The following is a 20,814-nucleotide window of genomic DNA, read 5'->3' as shown; positions in this document are numbered from 1 at the left end:
GCACAAGTACGGGAGAGTTTGAAGAATGAGTCAAAAATGGTGGAAAGATGGCTGGAATTTTGGGCTTGGGACTCAATTAACTTGGAGATGTAGAATTGTTTAGCTAGGAAGATGGCAGAACTGAAAGAGGAAAGAATGAACTGGTAATTGATGAAGTCAGTCTGGTCATGGGATTTCCACCAAAGACACTTCGCTGCATGAGAACAGGAACAGAGGGAGCAGATGTTGGGACCATGTTATGATAATCTAGTCTGACCTCTTGTATAACACAGGCCTGAGAACCTCACCCAGTGATTCATCTATCCAGCAAAGAGCTTCTGGGTGAGCTACAGCACAATCTTTTAAAAGAGAGAGTCTTACTTTAAAGACTCCAACTGATGGAGGATCTGTCACATCCTTAGGTAAGTTGTTACACTAGTTAATCATCTTCACTGGTAAACAGCTGCACCTTATTTGCAGTCTGAATTTAGCTTCCAGGCATTGGATCATGTTATCCCTTTGTCTGCTAGATAGAAAAGCCCTCTGTGCCGCTGGCAGACCAGATACCAGCTCATGCCAAGGCCCCTAGGCCTCACTGAACACTGACAAAAGCATAGCTGGAAACCAGTCTGGCTCACCTGTGTGTTGCATTGTTAAAACTGGGCAGGGGGAACAAAGCAGAAGCCCAAGGGCTTCAGCCCTAGGCAGGGGGCCTGAGCCTAAGTCTCACCATCCCAGGCTGAAGCAATCGGCTTTGGCCCCAGGCGGTGGGGCTCAGGCTTTGGCCCCGGGCCCCAGCAAGTCTAAGCCAGCCCCATTAAAATGGGGTCATGGCCCATTTTGGGGTCCTGACCCCAGTTTGAGAACTGCTGCTGTAAGGCATTTGGTTTGGCACCACACAATGTTTTTATTACAAAACTAGAAGGATATCAAATAGAGCTGCCAATTAATCGCAGTTAACTCACGCGATTAACTCAAAAAAATTAACCGTGATTAATCGCACTGTTAAATAATAGAATACCCAACTGAAATTTATTAAATTTTTTGATGTTTTTCTACATTTTCAAATATCGATTTCAATTACAACACAGAATACAAAGTGTACAGTGCTCACTTTATATTATTTTTGATTACAAATATTTGCACTTAAAAATGATAAACAAAAGTAGTACACCTCTACCCTGATATAATGCGACCCGATATAACGCGGTAAAGCAGCGGGGAGCCCCGGGCTCTTTAAATCTCCACCCGACCCTGCTGCCGGAGTTCTGGTGGTGATTTAAAGGGCCCGGGGCTCCCTGCAGCGTCTGGAGCACCAGGCCCTTTAAATCACTGCTGGGGAAGCCGGCCCAGTGCGGCCTGCCGGACCGGACCGGACCCAATATAACGTGGTCTCACCTATAAGGTGGGGAGATTTTTTGGTTCCCAAGGACCGTGTTATATTGGGGTAGAAGTGTATTTTTCAATTCACCTCCTACAAGTACTGTAGTGCAATCTCTATCATGAAAGTGCAACTTCAAATGGAGTTTTTTTGTTACATATCTGTACTCAAAAACAAAACAATGTAAAACTTTAGAGCCTACAAGTCCACTCAGTCCTACTTCTCGTTCAGTTAATCCTGAAGAGAATTTATGGGAGATGATGCTGCCCACTTCTTAGGTACGTCACCTGAAAGTGAGAACAGGCTTTTGCATGGCACTGTTGTAGCTAGCGTCGCAAGACATTTACATTCCGGATGTGTTAAAGATTCATATGCTTCTTCATGCTTTGGCCATCATTCCAGAGGACATGCTTCCATGCTGATGATGGTCGTTAAAAAAATTATGTGTTAATTAAATTTATGACTGAACTCCTTGAGGAAAATTGCATGCCTACTGCTCTGTTTTACCCACATTCTGCCATATATTTCATGTTATAGCAGTCTCGGATGATGACCTAGCACAGGTTGTTCGTTTTAAGAATACTTTCACTGCAAATTTGACAAAATGCAAAGAAGATACCGATGTGAAATTTCTAAAGATAGCTACAGCCCTCGACCCAAGATTTAAGAATCTGAAGGGCCTTTCAAAATCTGAGAGGGACGGGGTTTGGCCCATGCTTTCAGAAGTCTTAAAAGAGCAACACTCTGATGCGGAAACTACAGAACCCAAACCACCAAAAAAGAAAATCAACCTTCTGCTAGTGGCATCTGATTTAGATGATGAAAATGAACATGCGTTGGTCCGCACTGCTCTGGATCGTTATCAAGCAGAACCCGTCATCTGCATGGACGCATGTCCTCTGGAATGGTGGTTGAAGCATCAAGGGACATATGAATCTTTAGTGCATCTGGCATGTAAATATCTTGTGATGTCGGTGTCACGTTGCACTCTATATGATTTTATGAAAGTATGCTGATGTGTGAATATAATGGAACAAATATGCTTCATGCAAAAGGTATCTTGTAAGGTATCATTACAAATCTTATACTCTACTGAGTGTGGGTCATCCTATTTGTATAAATGTATCACTCTTGAATCTGAAACTAGAAATATGAAATATAACTCTGAGGGCCTATTGTAATTATGCAAAGTGTGGGCCATTAATGGTGGTTTGGAATCTTGATGGCTCCCATCAACCAGGACAATTGTCTGTAGATGGCTGTTTTTTTACCTGTAAGTCTTCCTGTATACATGTGTACTGGCAAGTGGGTAATAAAGTCTTACAGTGACATGTGATCATGTCACCTGAACTGGAATCCATCTTTAACCTGGTGCTTTTCTATTTAGAAGGGGTGGGGACCGAGAGAGACAAAAGATTCCCACCTTGTGCCAAATCTATATAAGGGGGTAGAACAGAACAAAGGGGGCTGCAATCATGAGAAATCCCCTAGCTACCACGGGAGCTGGAGCAAAGATTGTACCAGGGGAAAGGATTGTGCCCAGATTAGGAAGGCATCCAGTCTGTGATAGAATCATAGAATATCAGGGTTGGAAGGGACCTCAGGAGGTCATCTAGTCCAACCCCCTGCTCAAAGCAGGACCAATCCCCAACTAAATCATCCCAGCCAGGGCTTTGTCAAGCCTGACCTTAAAAACCTCTAAGGAAGGAGATTCCACCACCTCCCTAGGTAACCCATTCCAGTACTTCACCACCCTCCTAGTGAAAAAGTTTTTCCTAATATCCAATCTAAACCTCCCTAACTGCAACTTGAGACCATTACTCCTTGCTTATTGAAACATCTCTGAGGGTGAGATATTAATCTGTATTCAGCTTTCTTACTGTATTAGGCATAGACTTGCGTGTTTTATTTTATTTTGTTTGGTAATTCACTTTGTTTTGTCTGTTACTACTTGGAACCACTTAAATCCTACTTTCTGTATTTAATAAAATCACTTTTTAATTTATTAATTAACCCAGAGTATGTATTATTATTAATCTCTCTATCAGTGTGATAGAGGGCGAACAATTTATGAGTTTACCCTGTATAAGCTTTATACAGGGTAAAACTGATTTATTTGGGGTTTGGACCCCATTGGGAGTTGGGCATCTGAGTGTTAAAGACAGGAACACTTCTTAAGCTGCTTTCAATTAAGTCTGCAGCTTTGGGGCACGTGGTTCAGACCGTGGGTCTGTGTTGGAGCAGACTGGTGGGTCTGGCTCAACAAGACAGCGTGCTGGAGTCCCAAGCTGGCAGGGAAAGCAGGGGTGGAAGTAGTCTTGGCACATCAGTTGGCAGCCCCAAAGAGGTTTCTGTGATCCAACCCATCACAGTTGGCTACAACAGTGCCGTGCGAATGCCTGTTCTCACTTTCTGGTGACACTGTAAATAAGAAGAGGGCAGCATTATGTCCTGTAAATGTAAACAAACTTGTCTGTCTGAGTGATTGGCTGAATGAGAAGTAGGACTGAGTGGACTTGTAGGTGCTCACGTTTTACAAAATGTTTTATTTTTGAATGCAGGTTGTTGTTCTTTTACATAATTCTACATTTGTAAGTTTAACTTTCATGATGAAGAGGAGAGAGGAGACAGAAAGACCTTTCATTCTGTCCACCACTGCCATGAGTAACTGGACGGACCTTCAGAATGGTTTTGTTCTCTCGATATAGAAGGCTAGCGCTCTGCGGAAATCCAGTGAGTGAAGTCTCTGCTCCCAGTGATGGAATGCGGCTTAGGGTAGAATATAGGGAGGAAGATGTCCTGGTTGATATGAAATTGAGACACACCCTTTGAGAGAAAAGCCAGGTGAGGCCTGAGTTGAACCTTGTCCTTATGGAATACAGTGTAAGGGGGCTCTGATGTTAGGGCCCTGAGCTCTCACACCCTCCTAGCTGAGGTTATCGCTACCAGAAACACCGCGTTGAATGAGAGAGAGAGAGATGGGAGCACATCGCCAAGAGCTCAAATGGCAATCCTGTAAATCTGGAAAGGACCAGATTGAGGTCCCAAGCTGGGATAGGCTGTCGGATCTGCGGGTATAGCCTGTTGAGACCTTTAAGGAAACGGCTGACCATCGGATTCGCAAAGACCGAGCAGCCCTCTGCGCCTAGGTGGAAAGCAGAGATGGCGGCCAAGTGAACCCTTCCTGACGACATGGACAGCTCCTGCTGCTTTAAGATGGAGAAGATAATCCGGTGTAAGTTGCACCGAGGCGAGTGTCGGGGACGAGAGGTGCTGCTCCGACCAGATTGAAAATCTCTTCCACTTGGCAAGGTAGGTAGCTCTTGTGGAAGGTTTTCTGCTGCCAAGGAGAACTTGTCTGGCTTGATCAGAGCAGGAGAGCTCCCCTGCGTTCAGCCATGGAGCTTCCACGCTATGAGGTGGAGCAACTCAAGGTTTGGATGTTGGAGGCAGCTGTGATCCTGCATTATTAGGTCTGGGAAGAGTGGCAGGGTGACTGGGGTTTCCACGGACATTTCCAGGAGTGATGTGTACCAGTGCTGGCGGGGTCACGCTGGAGTTATCAATATCACCAAAGCTTGGTCCCTGTGAATCTTGAGGAGCACCTTGTGAACGAGAGGGACAGGTGGGAACGCATATAGGAGGAGGAACGCGTCTGCGATGGAGCCCGGGCTGTGACTCAGGAAGGAGCAGAATCGCTGACACTTCCTGTTGCATCACGTAGCGAACAGGTCTATTTGGGGAAATCCCCACTGATGGAAAATTGATTTTACTACTTCTGGGCGAAGGAACCACTTGTGGCCGTGAAACGACCTGCTGAGATGGTCCGCCAGCTCGTTCTGTATTCCAGGGAGGTACGATGCTTGCAGGTGTATCGAGTGCTCTACACAGAAGTCCCACAGCATGAGGGCTTCCTGGCACAGGAGAGAGGAGCATGCACCCCCGTTTGTGGATGTAAAACATTGCCGTGGTGTTGTCTGTCAGGACTGATACACATCTCCCTGCTAGGTGGGCTCTCAAAGTCTGGCATGCCAGGCACGCTGCTCTCAGCTCCCTGACATTGATGTGTAGAGCGAGATCCACCTGAGACCAGAGGCCTTGTGTTCTGAGATCTCCCAAATGTGCCCCCCAGCCCAAGTCTGACGCGTCTGTCACTAAGGAGAGGGATGGCTGAGGGCTGGTGAAGGGGATCTCTGGATCTACTATCTGTGGGTCAAGCCACCACAGGAGGGAGTTGAGTACCAGGTGATGCAGGGTTATAATCCTGTCCAAACTGTCCCGGACTGGCCAATATACTGATGCTAGCCACTACTGAAGTGATCGAAGTCTGAGTCTAGCATGCTGTACTACATAGGTACAAGCCGCCAGGTGTCCCAGGAGCTTCAGGCAATTCCTTGCTGTGGTGTAGGGGAACTGCCTGAGACCCCGTATGAAGTTGCCCAGGAACCGAAACCTCGCTTCCGGGAGGTATGCCCTGGCTTGTGTCGAGTCCAGTACTGCCCCTATAAACTCCATCCTCTGAACAGGGGACAGCATTGATTTCCCTTTGTTTAGAAGGAGACCCAGTTCAACATTGCTTGCGCAGAGATGAAGGATGGCAAAGCCACTGATGCGGACCTGGACCTTGATCCTTGGATTTGTCCCTGGCTCTGATGATATGCCCAGAAGGTTGCCACTACAGTGGCCAAAGCGCCAGATAGGGCTGGCAGTCACGGCAGGACCTGGAACCTCTGCTCCTGGTCCTATTGGAGCAATAGGATTGCGCCTCCGAGGTCTCCGAGAAGGACCACCACGGAGCAGTGGTACTCTGCGGTGTCGGCGAGCGGTGCCGAGAAAGAGGGGACTGGTACGGCTCCCCCACTTTGGTGGACCGTGCCAGGGAGAGATTACTCTCGTTACGGTTACTATGGCAACACCCATTTTTTTTATGTCATCTGTGTCTATATATCTTCCTACTGTATTTTCCACTGCATGCATCCGATGAAGTGGGTTTTAGCTCGCGAAAGCTTATGCTCAAATAAATTTGTTAGTCTCTAAAGTGCCACAAGTACTCCTCGTTCTTTTTGCTGATACAGACTAACATGGCTACCACTCTGAAACCTGAATATTGTTGTGATTTTTGCTGTAAGAGACCATCTATCACAAAGACAAGCTTGCCTGGGTGGCAAGATAGACTGGAGTGCCCAATGGGACGGTCTGTGACTCCAGGGTAAGGCTTTTATAGAGCTTGTGGAGTTCATTCTTATTACTTGGTTGGTGAAATCTAATTATGGAACATACAACCAATTTAGGGTTTGTGTCCTACTTCTTGACAGTCTGCCCTGAGCCAGGCATGCACAGTCATGAGCCAGTTGAGGTAACCTGACATGGTTCTTGGCCCTACACTATTTAACATTTTTATCAATGACCTGGAACAAAATTATCACTGACAAAGTTTGCAGGTGACACAAACATTTGGGGAAATATAAATAATAAAAAGGGCTGGTCACATATACTGAATTGGTTGGTAAGCTGGATGCAAGCAATGTGTGTTTCAATTTGGCCAAATATGAATGTACATACCTAGCAACAAAGAACATAAGCCACATCTACAAGATGGGTGACTCTCCTGGGAAGCAGTGACTCTGAAAAAGATTTGAGGATTGTGGGGGGATAATCAGCTGAACAGGAGCTTCCTGTGCGATGCTATGGCCAAAAGGGTTAACACGATCCTTGGATGCACTAACAGGGGAATTTCAAGCAGGAGTAGAGAGGTTTTATTACCTCTGTATTTGGCATTGGTGGTACCCCTACGGAAATACTGTGTCCATTTCTGATGTCCTCATTTCAAGAAAGATATCGATAAATTAGAGAGGGTTCAAAGAAAAGCCAGGAGGATGGTTAAAGGATTGGAAAACATGCCTTATAGTGATAGACTCTCGGAGCTCAACCTGTTCAGTTTCTCACAGAGAAAGTTAAGGGTGACTTGATCACAGTTTATCAGTACCTACATGGGGAATAGAAATTTGATAATACAGGGCTCTTCAGCTTAAATTAAATTAAATTAATGGAGATATCCTATCTCCTAGAACTGGAAGGGACCTTGAAAGGTCATCGAGTCCAGCCCCCTGCCTTCACTAGCAGGACCAAGTACTGATTTTGCCCCAGATCCCTAGGTGGCCCCCTCAAGGATTGAACTCACAACCCTGGGTTTAGCAGGCCAATGCTCAAACCACTGAGCTATCCCTCCCCCCCTGACAAAGGTACAAGATCCAGTGGCTGGAAGCTGAAGTTAGACAATTTCAGACTGGAAACGAAGGTGGCAAATTTTTGATAGTGAGAGTAATTAATCATTGGAACAATTTACCAGTGGTCATGGTGGATTCTCTATCACTATTTTAAAATCAAGATTGGATGTTTTCTAAAATAGATGCTGTAGTTCAAACAGGCATTATTTTGGGGCAGTTATCTGGCCTGTGTTAGGAGATCAGACTAGATGATAATAGTGGTCCCTTCTGGCCTTAGAATCTAGGACTCCTCACTAGCCCATTCGATCTTACAGGCTTGTGCCCCTGCATCACTACCCTGCACTTTCTCTTGCATGTATTGGTGCAAAGGATCCCTTTCCAACACTCCCCTCTGAGTACATTCCTAGCCTATGCATCCCAACCTCCTCCAGTCTGTCCCCATTCCAGGCAGCAACTCCTCCAGCCTGATCCCACAGTGCAGGACCCAGAAACACCACCCCCTTCCCAATATGGCACTTCCTCATGCAGTACCCACACCCACCATCCTCCACCTCCCATACAGCTGCAGGTGGGGATGGATGGAGCATCCACATCAACTGCCCACCATCTCAGCTCCAGCTCCATCCATCCCTACATACAGCATCTACATCAACTGCCCACCTTCTCAGTTCCCCACACAGTGCCCATACTTAGCATCCCCTCCAGCTCATGTCCTGCGGCTACTATACATAGTTCATGAATCAATCTAATCCTCAATAAAAGGCAGAGGCTATCTCTTCTTTATGGGGGCCCCAGAGTCCCCATCTGTCCCTTTGGGTTGTGTCTAGGGCACCCAGGTCAGGAGTGTCTAAACACCAGTCTCAGTATCTCAGTCCACGGAGAAAGCTGACGCACTGTGCTACCATTGCCCCATGCAGCGCATCGCCAAGAGTCCTGGTAGAAGAAAAGTAGTGGGTGCATTACCTGTATGACAGGGTGTAGCCTGGCCTGCTCTGACTGATTCGAACCAGGAAGCAGCCCAGAGGCTTGTCCATCAGCAAGTTCTCAGCTTCCCTGAAAGCAAAGAGGAAAGATTTTAATCTGGGAGTCAGTAATAAAACCCTGTGCTCTCCCTGTTCAGGAGCCCCCATCCCTTTTCACATCCTGGTAACACTCCCTCTATGGTGCAGCCAGCATCACTCTCATGTTGTCCCCTTCACTTCAGGCACACTGTGACACTAAGTACCATTCCCAGACCTGAGGAAGAGCTCTGTGTAGCTTGAAAGCTTGTCTCTATCACCAACAGAAGTTGGTCCAATAAAAGATCTCTCACCCACAATGACTCTGAGACAAGACAGTCAGGGAATACAGTGTGGGCTTTTGGAGGAAACTGGTTGCTCTCTCCTGGGACTGACAAAGGAGTCAAAGAGATAGAGCCTGAAATAGCTGGTGAATTGCTCTGGATTGACCATAATGGACCATGTTTTAACCTTTATTTCTGTATGCTAATGTAAGGACTTCCAATGCTGTGTTCCAGTTGACTAATACATCCTCCTCTGTTTTGAAAAGACTGTTTGGTGTCACTGCAAGCACTTGCTTGTGTGCATTAGTCCCTGAAGAGTGTCCAAGTCATTACCAGGAGTATGTTTCAATTGGGTTTGCTGAACAGAGCTCACAGGGTTAAACCGAGGCTCAGTCTAGGAGGCAGTGAAGCTGCAGAGGCTAGCCTGAAGGAAGGGTGGGACTCCTTGTGGGTCTGGCACACTGAAGGGGACTGCTTAAAGGCTGGGCTGTAGCACAGATCCCGTGGATCTATGACAACAGTATTGCTGTATTGAACTCCACATACAGAGTTAAAATCACCTCCCTACTCCTGTCCCTACACATCCCAGGATCCCTTTTAGCCACAGCATCACATTGGGAGCTCATGTTCAATTGCTGGGGCCCTATGACCTCTAAATCCTTTACAGAGTCACTGCTTCCCAGGACACAGTCCCTCATTCTGTAGGTACAGCCTGCATTCCTTGATCCTAGATGTCTAACTTTGCATTTAATGATATTAAAATTAGGATTGTCAAGCAATTAAAAAAATGAATCGCAATTAATTGTGCGATTAATCATGCAGTTAAACAATAATAGAATATCATTTATTTAAATATTTTTGGATGTTTTCTACATTTTCAAATATAATTGATATCAATTACAACACAGAATACAAAGTGTACAGTGCTCACTTTATAATTATTGCTTATTACAAATATTTGCAATGTGACAAACAAGAGAAATAATATTTTTCAATTCACCAAATACAAGTACTGTTGTGCAATCTCTTTATCATGAAAGTTGAACTTACAAATATAGAATTATGTACAAAAAAACCCCTGCATTCAAAAATAAAACAATGTAAAACTTTAGAGCCTACAAGTCCAATCAGTCTCACTTCTTGTTCAGCCAATCACTCAAACATGATTGTTTACATTTGCAGGAGATAATGCTGCCTGCTTCTTGTTTTCAATGTCACCTAAAAGTGAGAAAAGGCGTTCGCATAGCACTGTTGTAGCTGGCGTCACAAGATATTTACATGCCGGATGCACTAAAGATTCATATGTCCATTTATGCTTCAACCATCATTCTATAGGGCATGTGTCCATGCTGATGACGGGTTCTGTTTGATAATGATCCAGAGCAGTGTGGACCGACGCATGTTCATTTTCATCATCTGGGTCAGATGCCACCAGCAGAAGGCTGATTTTCTTTTTTGGTGGTTTGGGTTCTGTAGTTTCCACATCAGAATGTTGCTCTTTTAAGACTTCTGAAAACGTGTTCCACATTTCGTCCCTCTCAGATTTTGGAAGGCACTTCAGATTCTTAAATCTTGGGTCAAGGACTGTAACTATCTTTAGAAATTTCACATTTGTATCTTCTTTGCATTTTGTCAAATTTGCAATGAAAGTGTTCTTAAAATGAACATGTGCGGGGTCATCATCCGTCTCTGCTATAACATGAATTATATGGCAGAATACAGGTAAAACAGAGCAGTAGACATACAAGTCTCTCCCAAGGAGTTCAGTCACAAATTTAATTAACGCATTATTTTTTTAATGAGCGTCATCAGTGTGGACACATGTCCTCTGGAATGATGGCTGAAGCATGAAGAGGCAAATGAATCTTTAGCGCATCTGACACGTAAATATCTTGCAACGCCAGCTATAACAGTGTCATGCGAACGCCTGTTCTCACTTTCAGATGACACTGTAATTAAGAAGTGGGCAGCATTATCTCCCATAAATGTAAACTTTTTAGCGTTTGGCTGAACAAGAAGTAGGGCTGAGTGGACTTGTAGGCTCTAAAGTTTTACATTGTTTCGTTTTTGAGTGCAGTTATGTAACAAAAAAAAAAAAGTACATTTGAAAGTTGCACTTTCATGATAAAGAGATTGCACTACCGTACTTGTATGAGATGAACTGAAAAATACTATTTCTTTTGTTTATCATATTTATAGTGCAAATATTTGTAATAAAAAATAATATAAAGTGAGAACTGGACATTTTGTATTCTGTGCTGTAATTGAAATCAATATATTTGAACATGTAGAAAATCATCCAAAAATATTTAATACATTTCAATTAGTATTCTATTGTTGAACAGTGCGATTAAACACGATTAATTTTTTCAATCACGATTAATTTTTTCGAGTTAATCGTGTGAGTTAATTACAATTAATTGACAGCCCTAATTAGAACACTTTTATTCTAAATGGGCCCAGTTTACCAAGCAGTACAAATCTACATGGCTGTCCTGTCCTCATCAACATTTACCATTCCATCAATCTTTGGGATAAAAATCAGATAAAAACCTTCAGTTGCTGCCACCCTGGATTGGAACTAGTGACCTAGAAGTAAAAGGCCCTGTACCCCACTCCCAACTCCATATATCAGCCAATCCCCCTGACGGGTCTGGATGGGAATCAGTACTCTAGAGTGGAAATGCCATGTGTCCTATTCCCAGCTCCCCAAGAAACCAGTCCATGCTATCTCCAGGGACCCCAACCCCCACTCTCATACACACTCTCCCTAAGGACATGCCAGCCTCTGCCTGCACAGCCCAGCCCCCTTGGTATGCTGCAAGCCCCTAGGGTTCTCACCTCCTGCTGATCATCCCATGCAGCCAGCCAGGAAAGGCCCCATCATCCTGCCTAACCTTCCAGGCCTGTGTGTCTCTGAACCAGCGGAGAGTTGCTCCTCTCTTGATTTGCCTCATTTCTTCCTCTTCTCCTGTCTGCCCCTCTGTCCCCAGCACAGGGCAGGGCCTGGAGCGCAAAAAATTATCAAAGGGCGTCGACTGAAAACAGGAAAGAGAGAAAAAAGGAAGGTGGGTGTGAGAGTGATAGATTCCTAGGCCAGAAGGGACTACTGTGATCATCTAGTCTGAGCTCCTGTATAACACAGGCCACATATCTCTCCCAAAATAATCCATAGAGCATAACTTATGGCCGCCACTTCCCACAGCTCCCATTGGCTGGGAACAGTGAACCGCAGCTGCTGGGAGTTACAGGGGCCATGCCTGCGGACGGTCAACGTAAACAAAATGTCTCGCGGCCCACCAGTGGATTACCTTGATGGGCCACGTGCCGAAGGTCTAGCTTCAATTTCCAGCCATTGGATCAGTCTGCTAGACTGAAGAGCCCATTATTAAATATTTGTTTCCCGTGTAGATACTTCTAGGCTAATCAAGTCAACCCTTCGCCTTCTCTGTGTTAAGCTAAGTAGATTGACCTTGAGTCTATCACTATAAGGCGAGTTTTCTATTCTCATGGTTCTTCTTTGAACCTTCTCTAATTTATCAATCTCCTTCTTGAATGGTGAGCACCCAGAACTGGACACAGGATCCCAGCAGCAGTCGCACAAGTGCCAAATAGAAAGATAAATAAACCTCTCTACTCCTACTTGAGATTCCCCTGTTTATGTATCCAAGCATTGCATCAGCCCATTTAGCCATAGTATTGCACTGGGAGCTCATGTTCAACTGATTATCCACCACAAACTCCAAATCTTTTTCAGAGTCCTGCTTGCCATTCTGTAAGTATGGCCTACATTATTTGTTCCTAGATGTACACATTTACATTTAGTTGTATTGAAACGCATATTGTTTGCTTGCATCCAGCTTACCAAGCGATCCAGAACATTTTGAATCAGTGACCTGTCCTCATTATTTACCACTCCTCCAATTTTTGGGTCATCTCCAAACTTTATCAGTGATGATTTTATGTTGTCTTCCAGGTCAATGATAAAAATGTTAAATAGCGTAGAGCCAAGGACTGATCCCTGTGGGACTCCACTGGAAACACACCCACTTGATGATGATTCTCTGTTTACCATTACATTTTGAGTTAGCCAGTTTTTGACCTATTTAATGTGTGCCATGTTAATTTTATATCCTCCTAGTTTTTTAAATCAAAATGTTGTGAAATATCAAGTCAAACACACTGCAGAAATTTACATGTATTACATCAGTGCTAGTACCTTTATCAAATAAACTTATAATCTCATCTAAGAAGATACCAAGTTAGTTTGACAGGATCTATTTTCCATAAACCCATGTTGATTTGCATTAATTGCATTATCCTCCTTTAATTATTTATTAATCGAGTCCTGGGGCACTGCATCCGAGGGTGCTAAAGGAGTTGGCGGATGTGATTGCAGAGCCATTGGCCATTATCTTTGAAAACTCATGGCGATCGGGGGAGGTCCTGGATGACTGGAAAAAGGCTAATGTAGTGTCCATCTTTAAAAAAGGGAAGGAAAAGATCTGGGGAACTACAGGCCAGTCAGCCTCACCTCAGTCCCTGGAAAAATCATAGAGCAGGTCCTCAAGGAATCAATTCTGAAGCACTTAGAGGAGAGGAAAGTGATCAGGAACAGTCAGCATGGATTCACCAAGGACAAGTCATGCCAGACTAACCTAATTGCCTTCTATGATGAGATAACTGGCTCTGTGGATGAGCGGAAAGCAGTGGACGTGTTATTCCTTGACTTTAGCAAAGCTTTTGATACGCGAGGAAGTTAAAGAAGTATGGGATGGATGAATGGACTATAGGGTGGATAGAAAGCTGGCTAGATCGTCAGGCTCAACGGGTAGTGATCAATGACTCCATGTCTAGTTGGCAGCCGGTATCAAGCGGAGTGCCCCAAGGGTCGGTTCTGGGGCCGGTTTTGTTCAATATCTTCATTAATGATCTGGAGGATGGCATGGACTGCACCCTCAGCATGTTTGCAGGTGACACTAAACTGGGAGGAGTGGTAGATATGCTGGAAGGTTGGGATAGGATACAGGGGGATCTAGACAAATTAGAGGATTGGGAGAAAAGAAATCTGATGAGGTTCAACAAGGACAAGTGCAAAGTCCTGCACTTAGGATGGAAGAATCCCATTCACTGCTACAGACTAGGGACCGAATGGCTAGGCAGCAGTTCTGCAGAAAAGGACCAAGGGGTTACAGTGGACGAGAAGCTGAATATGAGTCAACAGTGTGCCCTTGTTGCCAAGAAGGCTAATGGCATTTTGGGCTGTATAAGTAGGAGCATTGCCAGCAGATCGAGGGACGTGATCGTTCCCCTCTATTCGACATTGGTGAGGCCTCATCTGGAGTACTGTGTCCAGTTTTGGGCCCCACACTACAAGAAGGATGTGGAAAAATTGGAAAGAGTCCAGCGGAGGGCAACAAAAATGATTAGGGGGCTGGAGCACATGACTTACGAGGAGAGGCTGAGGGAACTGGGATTGTTTAGTCTGCAGAAGAGAAGAATGAGGGGGGATTTGATAGCTGCTTTCAACTACCTGAAAGGGGGTTCCAAAGAGGATGGATCTAGACTGTTCTCAGTGGTAGCAGATGACCGAACAAGGAGTAATGGTCTCAAGTTGCAGTGGGGGAGGTTTAGGTTGGCTATTAGGAAAAACTTTTTCACTAGGAGGGTGGTGAAGCACTGGAATGGGTTACACCTAGGGAGGTGGAGGAATCTCCTTCTGTCATAAACATACAGCTAAGGGTAGCATAAAATCCCTCCTTTACCTGTAAGGGGTTAAGAAGCTCAAATAACCTGGTTGGCACCTGACCAAAAGGACCAATAAGGGAAGAAGATATTTTCAAATCTGTGGGGGGAGGTTTTGTTTTGTGCTCTCTTTTGTTGTTCCCTCTGGGACAGAGAGGGACCAGGGCAGGAAAAACCATCTCCTAAAACCCTACCTGAAATAAGCATCCAAGATTACAAAAATTGTAAGTAATAGCAAGGAAATGTGTTAGCTTATCTTTTGTTTTAGCTTGTGAATTTTCCCTGTGCTAAGAGGGAGGTTTATTCCTGTTTTTTGTAACTTTGAAGTTTTGCTTAGAGGGGAATCCTCTGTGTTTTACATCTTATTACCCTGTAAAATTACCTTCCATCCTGATTTTACAGAGGTGCTTCTTTTACTTTTTTCTTTATAATAAAGTTTTGCTTTTAAGAACCAGATTGGTTTTTAGTTTTCTAAAAACCCAAGGGTCTGGTCTGTGCTAACCTTGTTTACCTGTTTGGTTGGTATATTATTCTCAAGCCTCCCCAGGAAAGGGGGTGAAGGAGCTTGGGGGAATATTTTGGGAAAACAGGAACTCCAAGTGGTCCTTTTCCTGAATCTTTGTCTAACTCACTTGGTGGTGGCAGTGATACCATCCAAGGACAAGGAAGAATTTGTGTCTTGGGGAAGTTTTAACCTAAGCTGGTAGAAATAAGCTAAGGGGGTCTTTCATGCAGGTCCCTACATCTGTACCCTACATTTAGAGTGGGGAGGGAACCCTGACACCTTCCTTAGAGCTTTTTAAGGTCAGGCTTAACAAAGCCCTGGCTGGGACGATTTAGTTGGGGTAGGTCCTGCTTTGAGCAGGGGGTTGGACTAGATACCTCCTGAGGTCCCTTCCAACCCTGATAGTCTATGATTCTGTCTCAGTTGCTTCATTATCTTATCCAAGATCGATATCAGACTGACGGGCCTATGATTACTCGTGTCATCCCATTTACCCTTTTTACAAACTGGTACAACACTAACTTCCTTCCAGTCTCCTGGAACTTCCCCAGTGCTCCAAGACTTATCGAAAATCAACAGTGGAGGCAGGAGCAAGAGCTGGGGGACACTTACAGTAAGCTCCTTTGAAGATATCACAGACGACCTCACTCAAGTCTGTGCCCTAGGGGAGACCAGACAGGAACTTCATCCAACTTCCACTTTCAGTTCTCCCAAGACCAAGCCCTGCCCAAGGTTTTACCAGGATTGGTTTATTTAAACTCACAATATTGGGCATGAACTCCTCTTTATTCCTGGTTACATGGATGAGGAGCGTGGTTCTCCCTGGATCACATGTACGGGATGTGCAGATGGGAGGGCTCCCTCAAGCTCACATGTTGGGATGTCCCTGGGTATCTGACCCTAGGCAAAGCCAACATTATTACCTCTGTGAGTTTGCTGCGAGGGCGTGGTACTGGTGGCTGTGTCAGAGAATCAGCTCCAGGCTGAGAACGTGGGAGGGGCTGAGGACGTCTCCTCCGTGGCACAGGGACTGGCGAGGCAACTATTCATGCAGTGAGAGGAGGGAACAAATGGCATTAGGAACCCCCAGGGAATGATTCGTCCCACCCAGGAATGGAGCATGTGGGTACAATACCATCACACCCATGGGTACCATGGGGAAGGTTCTGCCTCTCCAGCAGGCAGCATGGCAGCTGCAAGACAAGGGACTCCCAGGAACATCAATCCATGGAGCTTGGAACCTCCCCATCCCACCTGAGCCTTGCTATGGAGCATGGAAAGGAGTGCGAAGGGGTGGGGTCCCTTCTCTGCTGCCACCTCCTGCTCCATGCTCTAAGGAAAAAAATCCAGCTCTGAGTGGGAGATGGCATGAAGCCATCTCCTGCTGCATTAGCAGAAGAGGCTGGGTGAGGCCAGGGTGCCTTTCCCATCCCAGCCCAAGGCACGTGGGATTTCACAGCTCAGTTCCCAGCCTCTATGGGAAAGCGCCTCCATTTCCAAGTGGAGATGGGGCCTGTCCTGAGGCAAATGCTGGAGGAGAGTTTCACAGAGGCAGGTGTATCGCCCCTCTAACTACCCACCGCTCAGGTGTGGCATAGAAGAGAGTGTGGCCTGAGGGCTCAGCTACAACTAGGGAATAAGGCAGTCAGACCCAGTAGGGTCCGTGGTGGCTAGACACAGCCACTAAGGGCACGTCTTCACTACCCGCCGGATCAGCAGGTAGCAATCGATCTATTGGGGATCGACTTATCGCGTCTAGTGAAGACGCGATAAAATCGATTCCTGATCGCTCTGCCGTCGACTCCGGAAATCCACTGCGGCAAGAGGCGGAAGCGGAGTCGACGGCGGCGTGGCAGCGGTCGACTCACCGCCATCCTCACAGCCAGGTAAGTTGACCTAAAATACGCAACTTCAGCTACGCTATTCACGTAGCTGAAATTGCGTATCTTAGGTCGACTCCCCCCCTGTAGTGTAGACCTAGCCTAAGTGAGCATCCAGGGATATGGGGCACGGAGGTATTGATGGAAGGAGGTGGTGTCAGTGACTTACTCTGGGCCTGGGACTCCAGTTCCAGTTGCCTGTTGCTCTCTCTCTCTGCTTCCTCCTGCAGATGCTTCTCTCGGGCTCTGAGCTCAACCACCAGCTCCTTGTAAATCTTCCTACAGCAGAATCTCTTGTAAGCTGCTCAGAGAGAAGCTACAGTTAGAGCAGAGACTCCACTGGAACAGCAAGGAACAAGGGCCGGGCAAGAGCAGCATCCTATAGTACCTGTGTGTCCAATACAGAGTCATACCAGAGAGACTGTGCAGGGAGAAGGCTCTACCATGTCTCTCACTAGCGCACCTATTGCTCATGATCCCATTGTTCTGCCAGGGACAGCAGCCAGGCTAGTAGGGCAGTGGTCACCTGGATCATACGCTACTGTCCTTCCCTGAGGGGATAATGACATTTTCTGGTCTCCCCTTCTGCTTGCGCTTCTCTCCAGCTTCCCATGACTTCTTACAATTCATCCCATCATTATAAGAAGCTCATTAACCACTTCCCTGGACATCCACTTTACAGCAAGACCAGCAAGCTTGCACCTGCTCTGCTCTCCCACATATGCCCCTTCCTGTCCACACTTAGACTGCTTTCCTGCTTGTTGAAGACTATGAGAAGGAGTTGAGCGTTTGTTGTTCACACCACGAACACAAAGGGTTTGAGGTGCCGTAGAGATGGAGCCTGATCAGGTTTTTCTGTCTCCAATGCCCTGGAATGCTATCAAGGGATCTTCTGGGATGAGAGAGGAGTTGGGGAAGGACTTCCACCTGTGCTCCTTGCCCTGATATGCTCTCTGGGTTGGAGGAGACTCTCCTGCCCCGATACTCACTTTTCTGGATGATTATTGCTGCCTTTTCCAAGCGGTCCATGCTCTTTGCCAGCAGCTCCTGGTGCCAGTACTTAAAAAAGAGGCGGGACTTCCTGTGGGGATGGGAGAGAATGCCAAGGCAATAGTAAGATATAGGACTCATTTCAGACCCCATCCCATCACTAGAACAGGCCCCTGGTATATAAAGGTGCAGTTATTGCAGAGAGCTAGTTCCCACTCCACACACACGCACAATACAGCTCAGACCCATCATGCTCAGTCCAGACCCATGTGCAGCAGCCCACACCTACCCACATCTCCAGCCTTTCAGCTCTGTACTCCGCAAAATCTCCAAGCAGCTAAGAAAGGAGGAGAAAAAAAAATTAGTCAAAGGTCCCCTTCTACTTAGTGTAGCCAGAGACAGGCAACCCTTTGTACTGCATTGCACCCCTTGTGAAAGCTGGCTCCCAAATGGTAGATCTCACAGAATCACAGCTGGTGTAGGGGTTATGGTGGGGTTTGTTAGCAAACGCGTACCCAGCCCTTGCCTCAGGAGGGCGATTCCCCCAGTGACTAGGCTCCTGGCCCTTCCTCCTGGGGGAGATTCCCACAGATAAAGATCTCATTGTCAGAAGTTTTTCCTTGTTGAATTTCCTAGTTCTGAGAAGTTCTCAAATCCCAGTGGATAAGTGCAGAACATGAATCCAGGTAGAGCACAACAACTACACATTATACAATCAAAAGGCTAGTCTACACTAAAATTGCTAGGGCGGTGCAGCTGTGCCGATGCATTGCACTGTTGTAGCGTGCTAGTGCAGACACTCTATGCCATTGATCAATATAACTTACATCATTAAGGGGGGTGGGTTTCCACACCCTTGAGCAACTTAAGTTATACTGAAGTAAGCATTAGTGTTTACAAGCCCTCAGTTTCATCTAACTACACCTAGTTACATTCCTTGAGCACCCTTAAATAATCTCTCCCTCTGTGGCATTTACACTCTTCATACATTTGTATCTGAATGGATTACTCCAGATATGGCATAGAGAAGAGCTCTTCCCTTCCCGCTCTGCAAATGCTGCCACTAAAGTCACATAGATGCTCCTTGCTGCCATTTTGCAGGGCAAACTTATGTCCGAGGCGTAAGAGCTGGTTCCATACCGGTTTAGACCATGGTCCAGCTTGCCCAGTATTTGGCCCATACCAAAGCTTCATGGGGAGTGTACAGAACAAGTGATCCACCCCTGCATTCCACTCCCAGCTTCTAGTACTCAGAGGTCGCTCTGAGCATGGGGCTGCATCCCTAATCATCTTGTCTAATATAGCATTTCATGGATCTAACCCCCATGAACTTATCCAGTTCTTTTTTTAACCCAGTTATACTTTTGGTCATCACAACATTCCATGACAATGAGTTCCAGAGGTTAGCTGTGCACTGTGTGAAAAAGGACTTCCTCTTTTTTGTATTAAACCTGCCCCCTATTAATTTAATTGGTGACCCCTGTTTTTTGTATTGTGTTAAAGGGTAAATAACCTTTCTCTAGTCATTTTTTCCCCTCATTCATGACTTTATAGACGTCTATTGTATCTCCCCTTAGTCGTCTCTTTTCTACGCTGAACGATCTAATATTTTAGATCCTTGTATGGAAGCTGCTCCATACCCTTGATCATCTTTGTTGCCCTTCTCTGAACCTTTTCGAGATGGAGCAACCAGAACTGGACACAGTAAGACAGGTGTGGGCACATCATGGATTTATGTAGAGGCATGAGGACATTTTCTGTCCCTTTCCTAATAGTTCCTAACATACTGTTAAGCGTTTTGACCCCTGCTGCTACACACAATGCAGAAGTTTTCTGAGAACTATCTACAGTGCCTCCAAGATCTCTTTCTTCAGTGGTCACAGCTAATTTTAAATCCATCATTGTGTAAGTATAGTTGGGATTATTTTTTCCAATGTAGATTACTTTGCACTTCTCAATGTTGAATTTCATCTGCCATTTTGTTGTCCAGTCACCAACTTTTATGCGATTTCTCTGTAACTCATTGCAGTCAGCTTTGGACTTAGCTACTTTGAGTAATTTTGTATCAGCTGCAAACTTTGCCACTTCACTGTTCACCCCCTTTTCCAGATCATTAATGAATATGTACCTCTCCTCATCTGACTTGCATCTGAAGAAGTGAGGTTCTTACCCACGAAAGCTTATGCTCCCAATACTTCTATTAGTCTTAAAGGTGCCACAGGACCCTCTGTTGCTTTTTACCTCTCCTCAGTCTCTCTCAGCCAGTGCCTGCTGTGTAAACATCTATCTTTTAGGTTACTTCTCTCTCACATGCAGTAATGTGCATGTTTCTAGGTGGAAACATGCTGTATTACCTGCCCATCTCCCCCTCTAGAGCCTTTGTATCATCTCTATCCTCACTTGAGTTTGCAATTCCTCTAGGGTTACCATATTTCAACAATCAAAAAAAGAGGACACGGGGTGCTGCCCTAGCCCCGCCCCAGCCCTGCCCCCTCCCATTTCCCGCCCCCCTCAGAATCCCCCTACCCCCTAGCTGTCCCCCCCCACCCTAACTCCCCCCAGGACCTGACCCCCTATCTAAGTCTCCCTGCTCCCTGTCCCCTGCCTGCCCCAACCGCTCTCTACACCCCCTTCTCCTGACAGCCCCCCCCAGAACCCCCAAAAAATCTAACCCCCCGTTCCCTGTCCCTTGCCTGCCCCAACCACTCTCTACACCCCCTTCTCCTGACAGCCCCCCCAGAACCCCCGACCAATCTAACCCCCCTGTTCCCTGTCCCAACTGCTCTCTACACCCCCTTCTCCTGACAGCCCCCCCCAGAACCCCC

At 46.0% G+C, this 20,814-nt stretch overlaps 1 protein-coding gene across 1 annotated transcript in view; it reads right to left on the bottom strand.

Moving 5' to 3' along the window:
- The window catches only part of LOC117886627 (myosin-IIIb-like), a 115,119-nt gene that overhangs the window by 4,697 nt on the left and 89,608 nt on the right, over positions 1–20,814 (bottom strand). The window contains exons 21-26 of the mRNA XM_034788617.1: positions 18,279–18,326; positions 17,989–18,080; positions 17,169–17,300; positions 16,043–16,161; positions 11,711–11,907; positions 8,551–8,640 (exon numbers count right to left, since the gene is read on the bottom strand). Of these exons, the coding sequence (XP_034644508.1) occupies positions 8,551–8,640; positions 11,711–11,907; positions 16,043–16,161; positions 17,169–17,300; positions 17,989–18,080; positions 18,279–18,326 (678 nt within the window). The remainder of the gene's footprint in view (positions 1–8,550; positions 8,641–11,710; positions 11,908–16,042; positions 16,162–17,168; positions 17,301–17,988; positions 18,081–18,278; positions 18,327–20,814) is intronic.

This window comes from Trachemys scripta, chromosome 13 (assembly GCF_013100865.1).
Source record: "Trachemys scripta elegans isolate TJP31775 chromosome 13, CAS_Tse_1.0, whole genome shotgun sequence".
NCBI lineage: Eukaryota > Metazoa > Chordata > Testudines > Emydidae > Trachemys > Trachemys scripta.
Note: the sequence above shows the minus strand (reverse complement) of the source record. Positions and strands in the feature narration are given on the sequence as shown.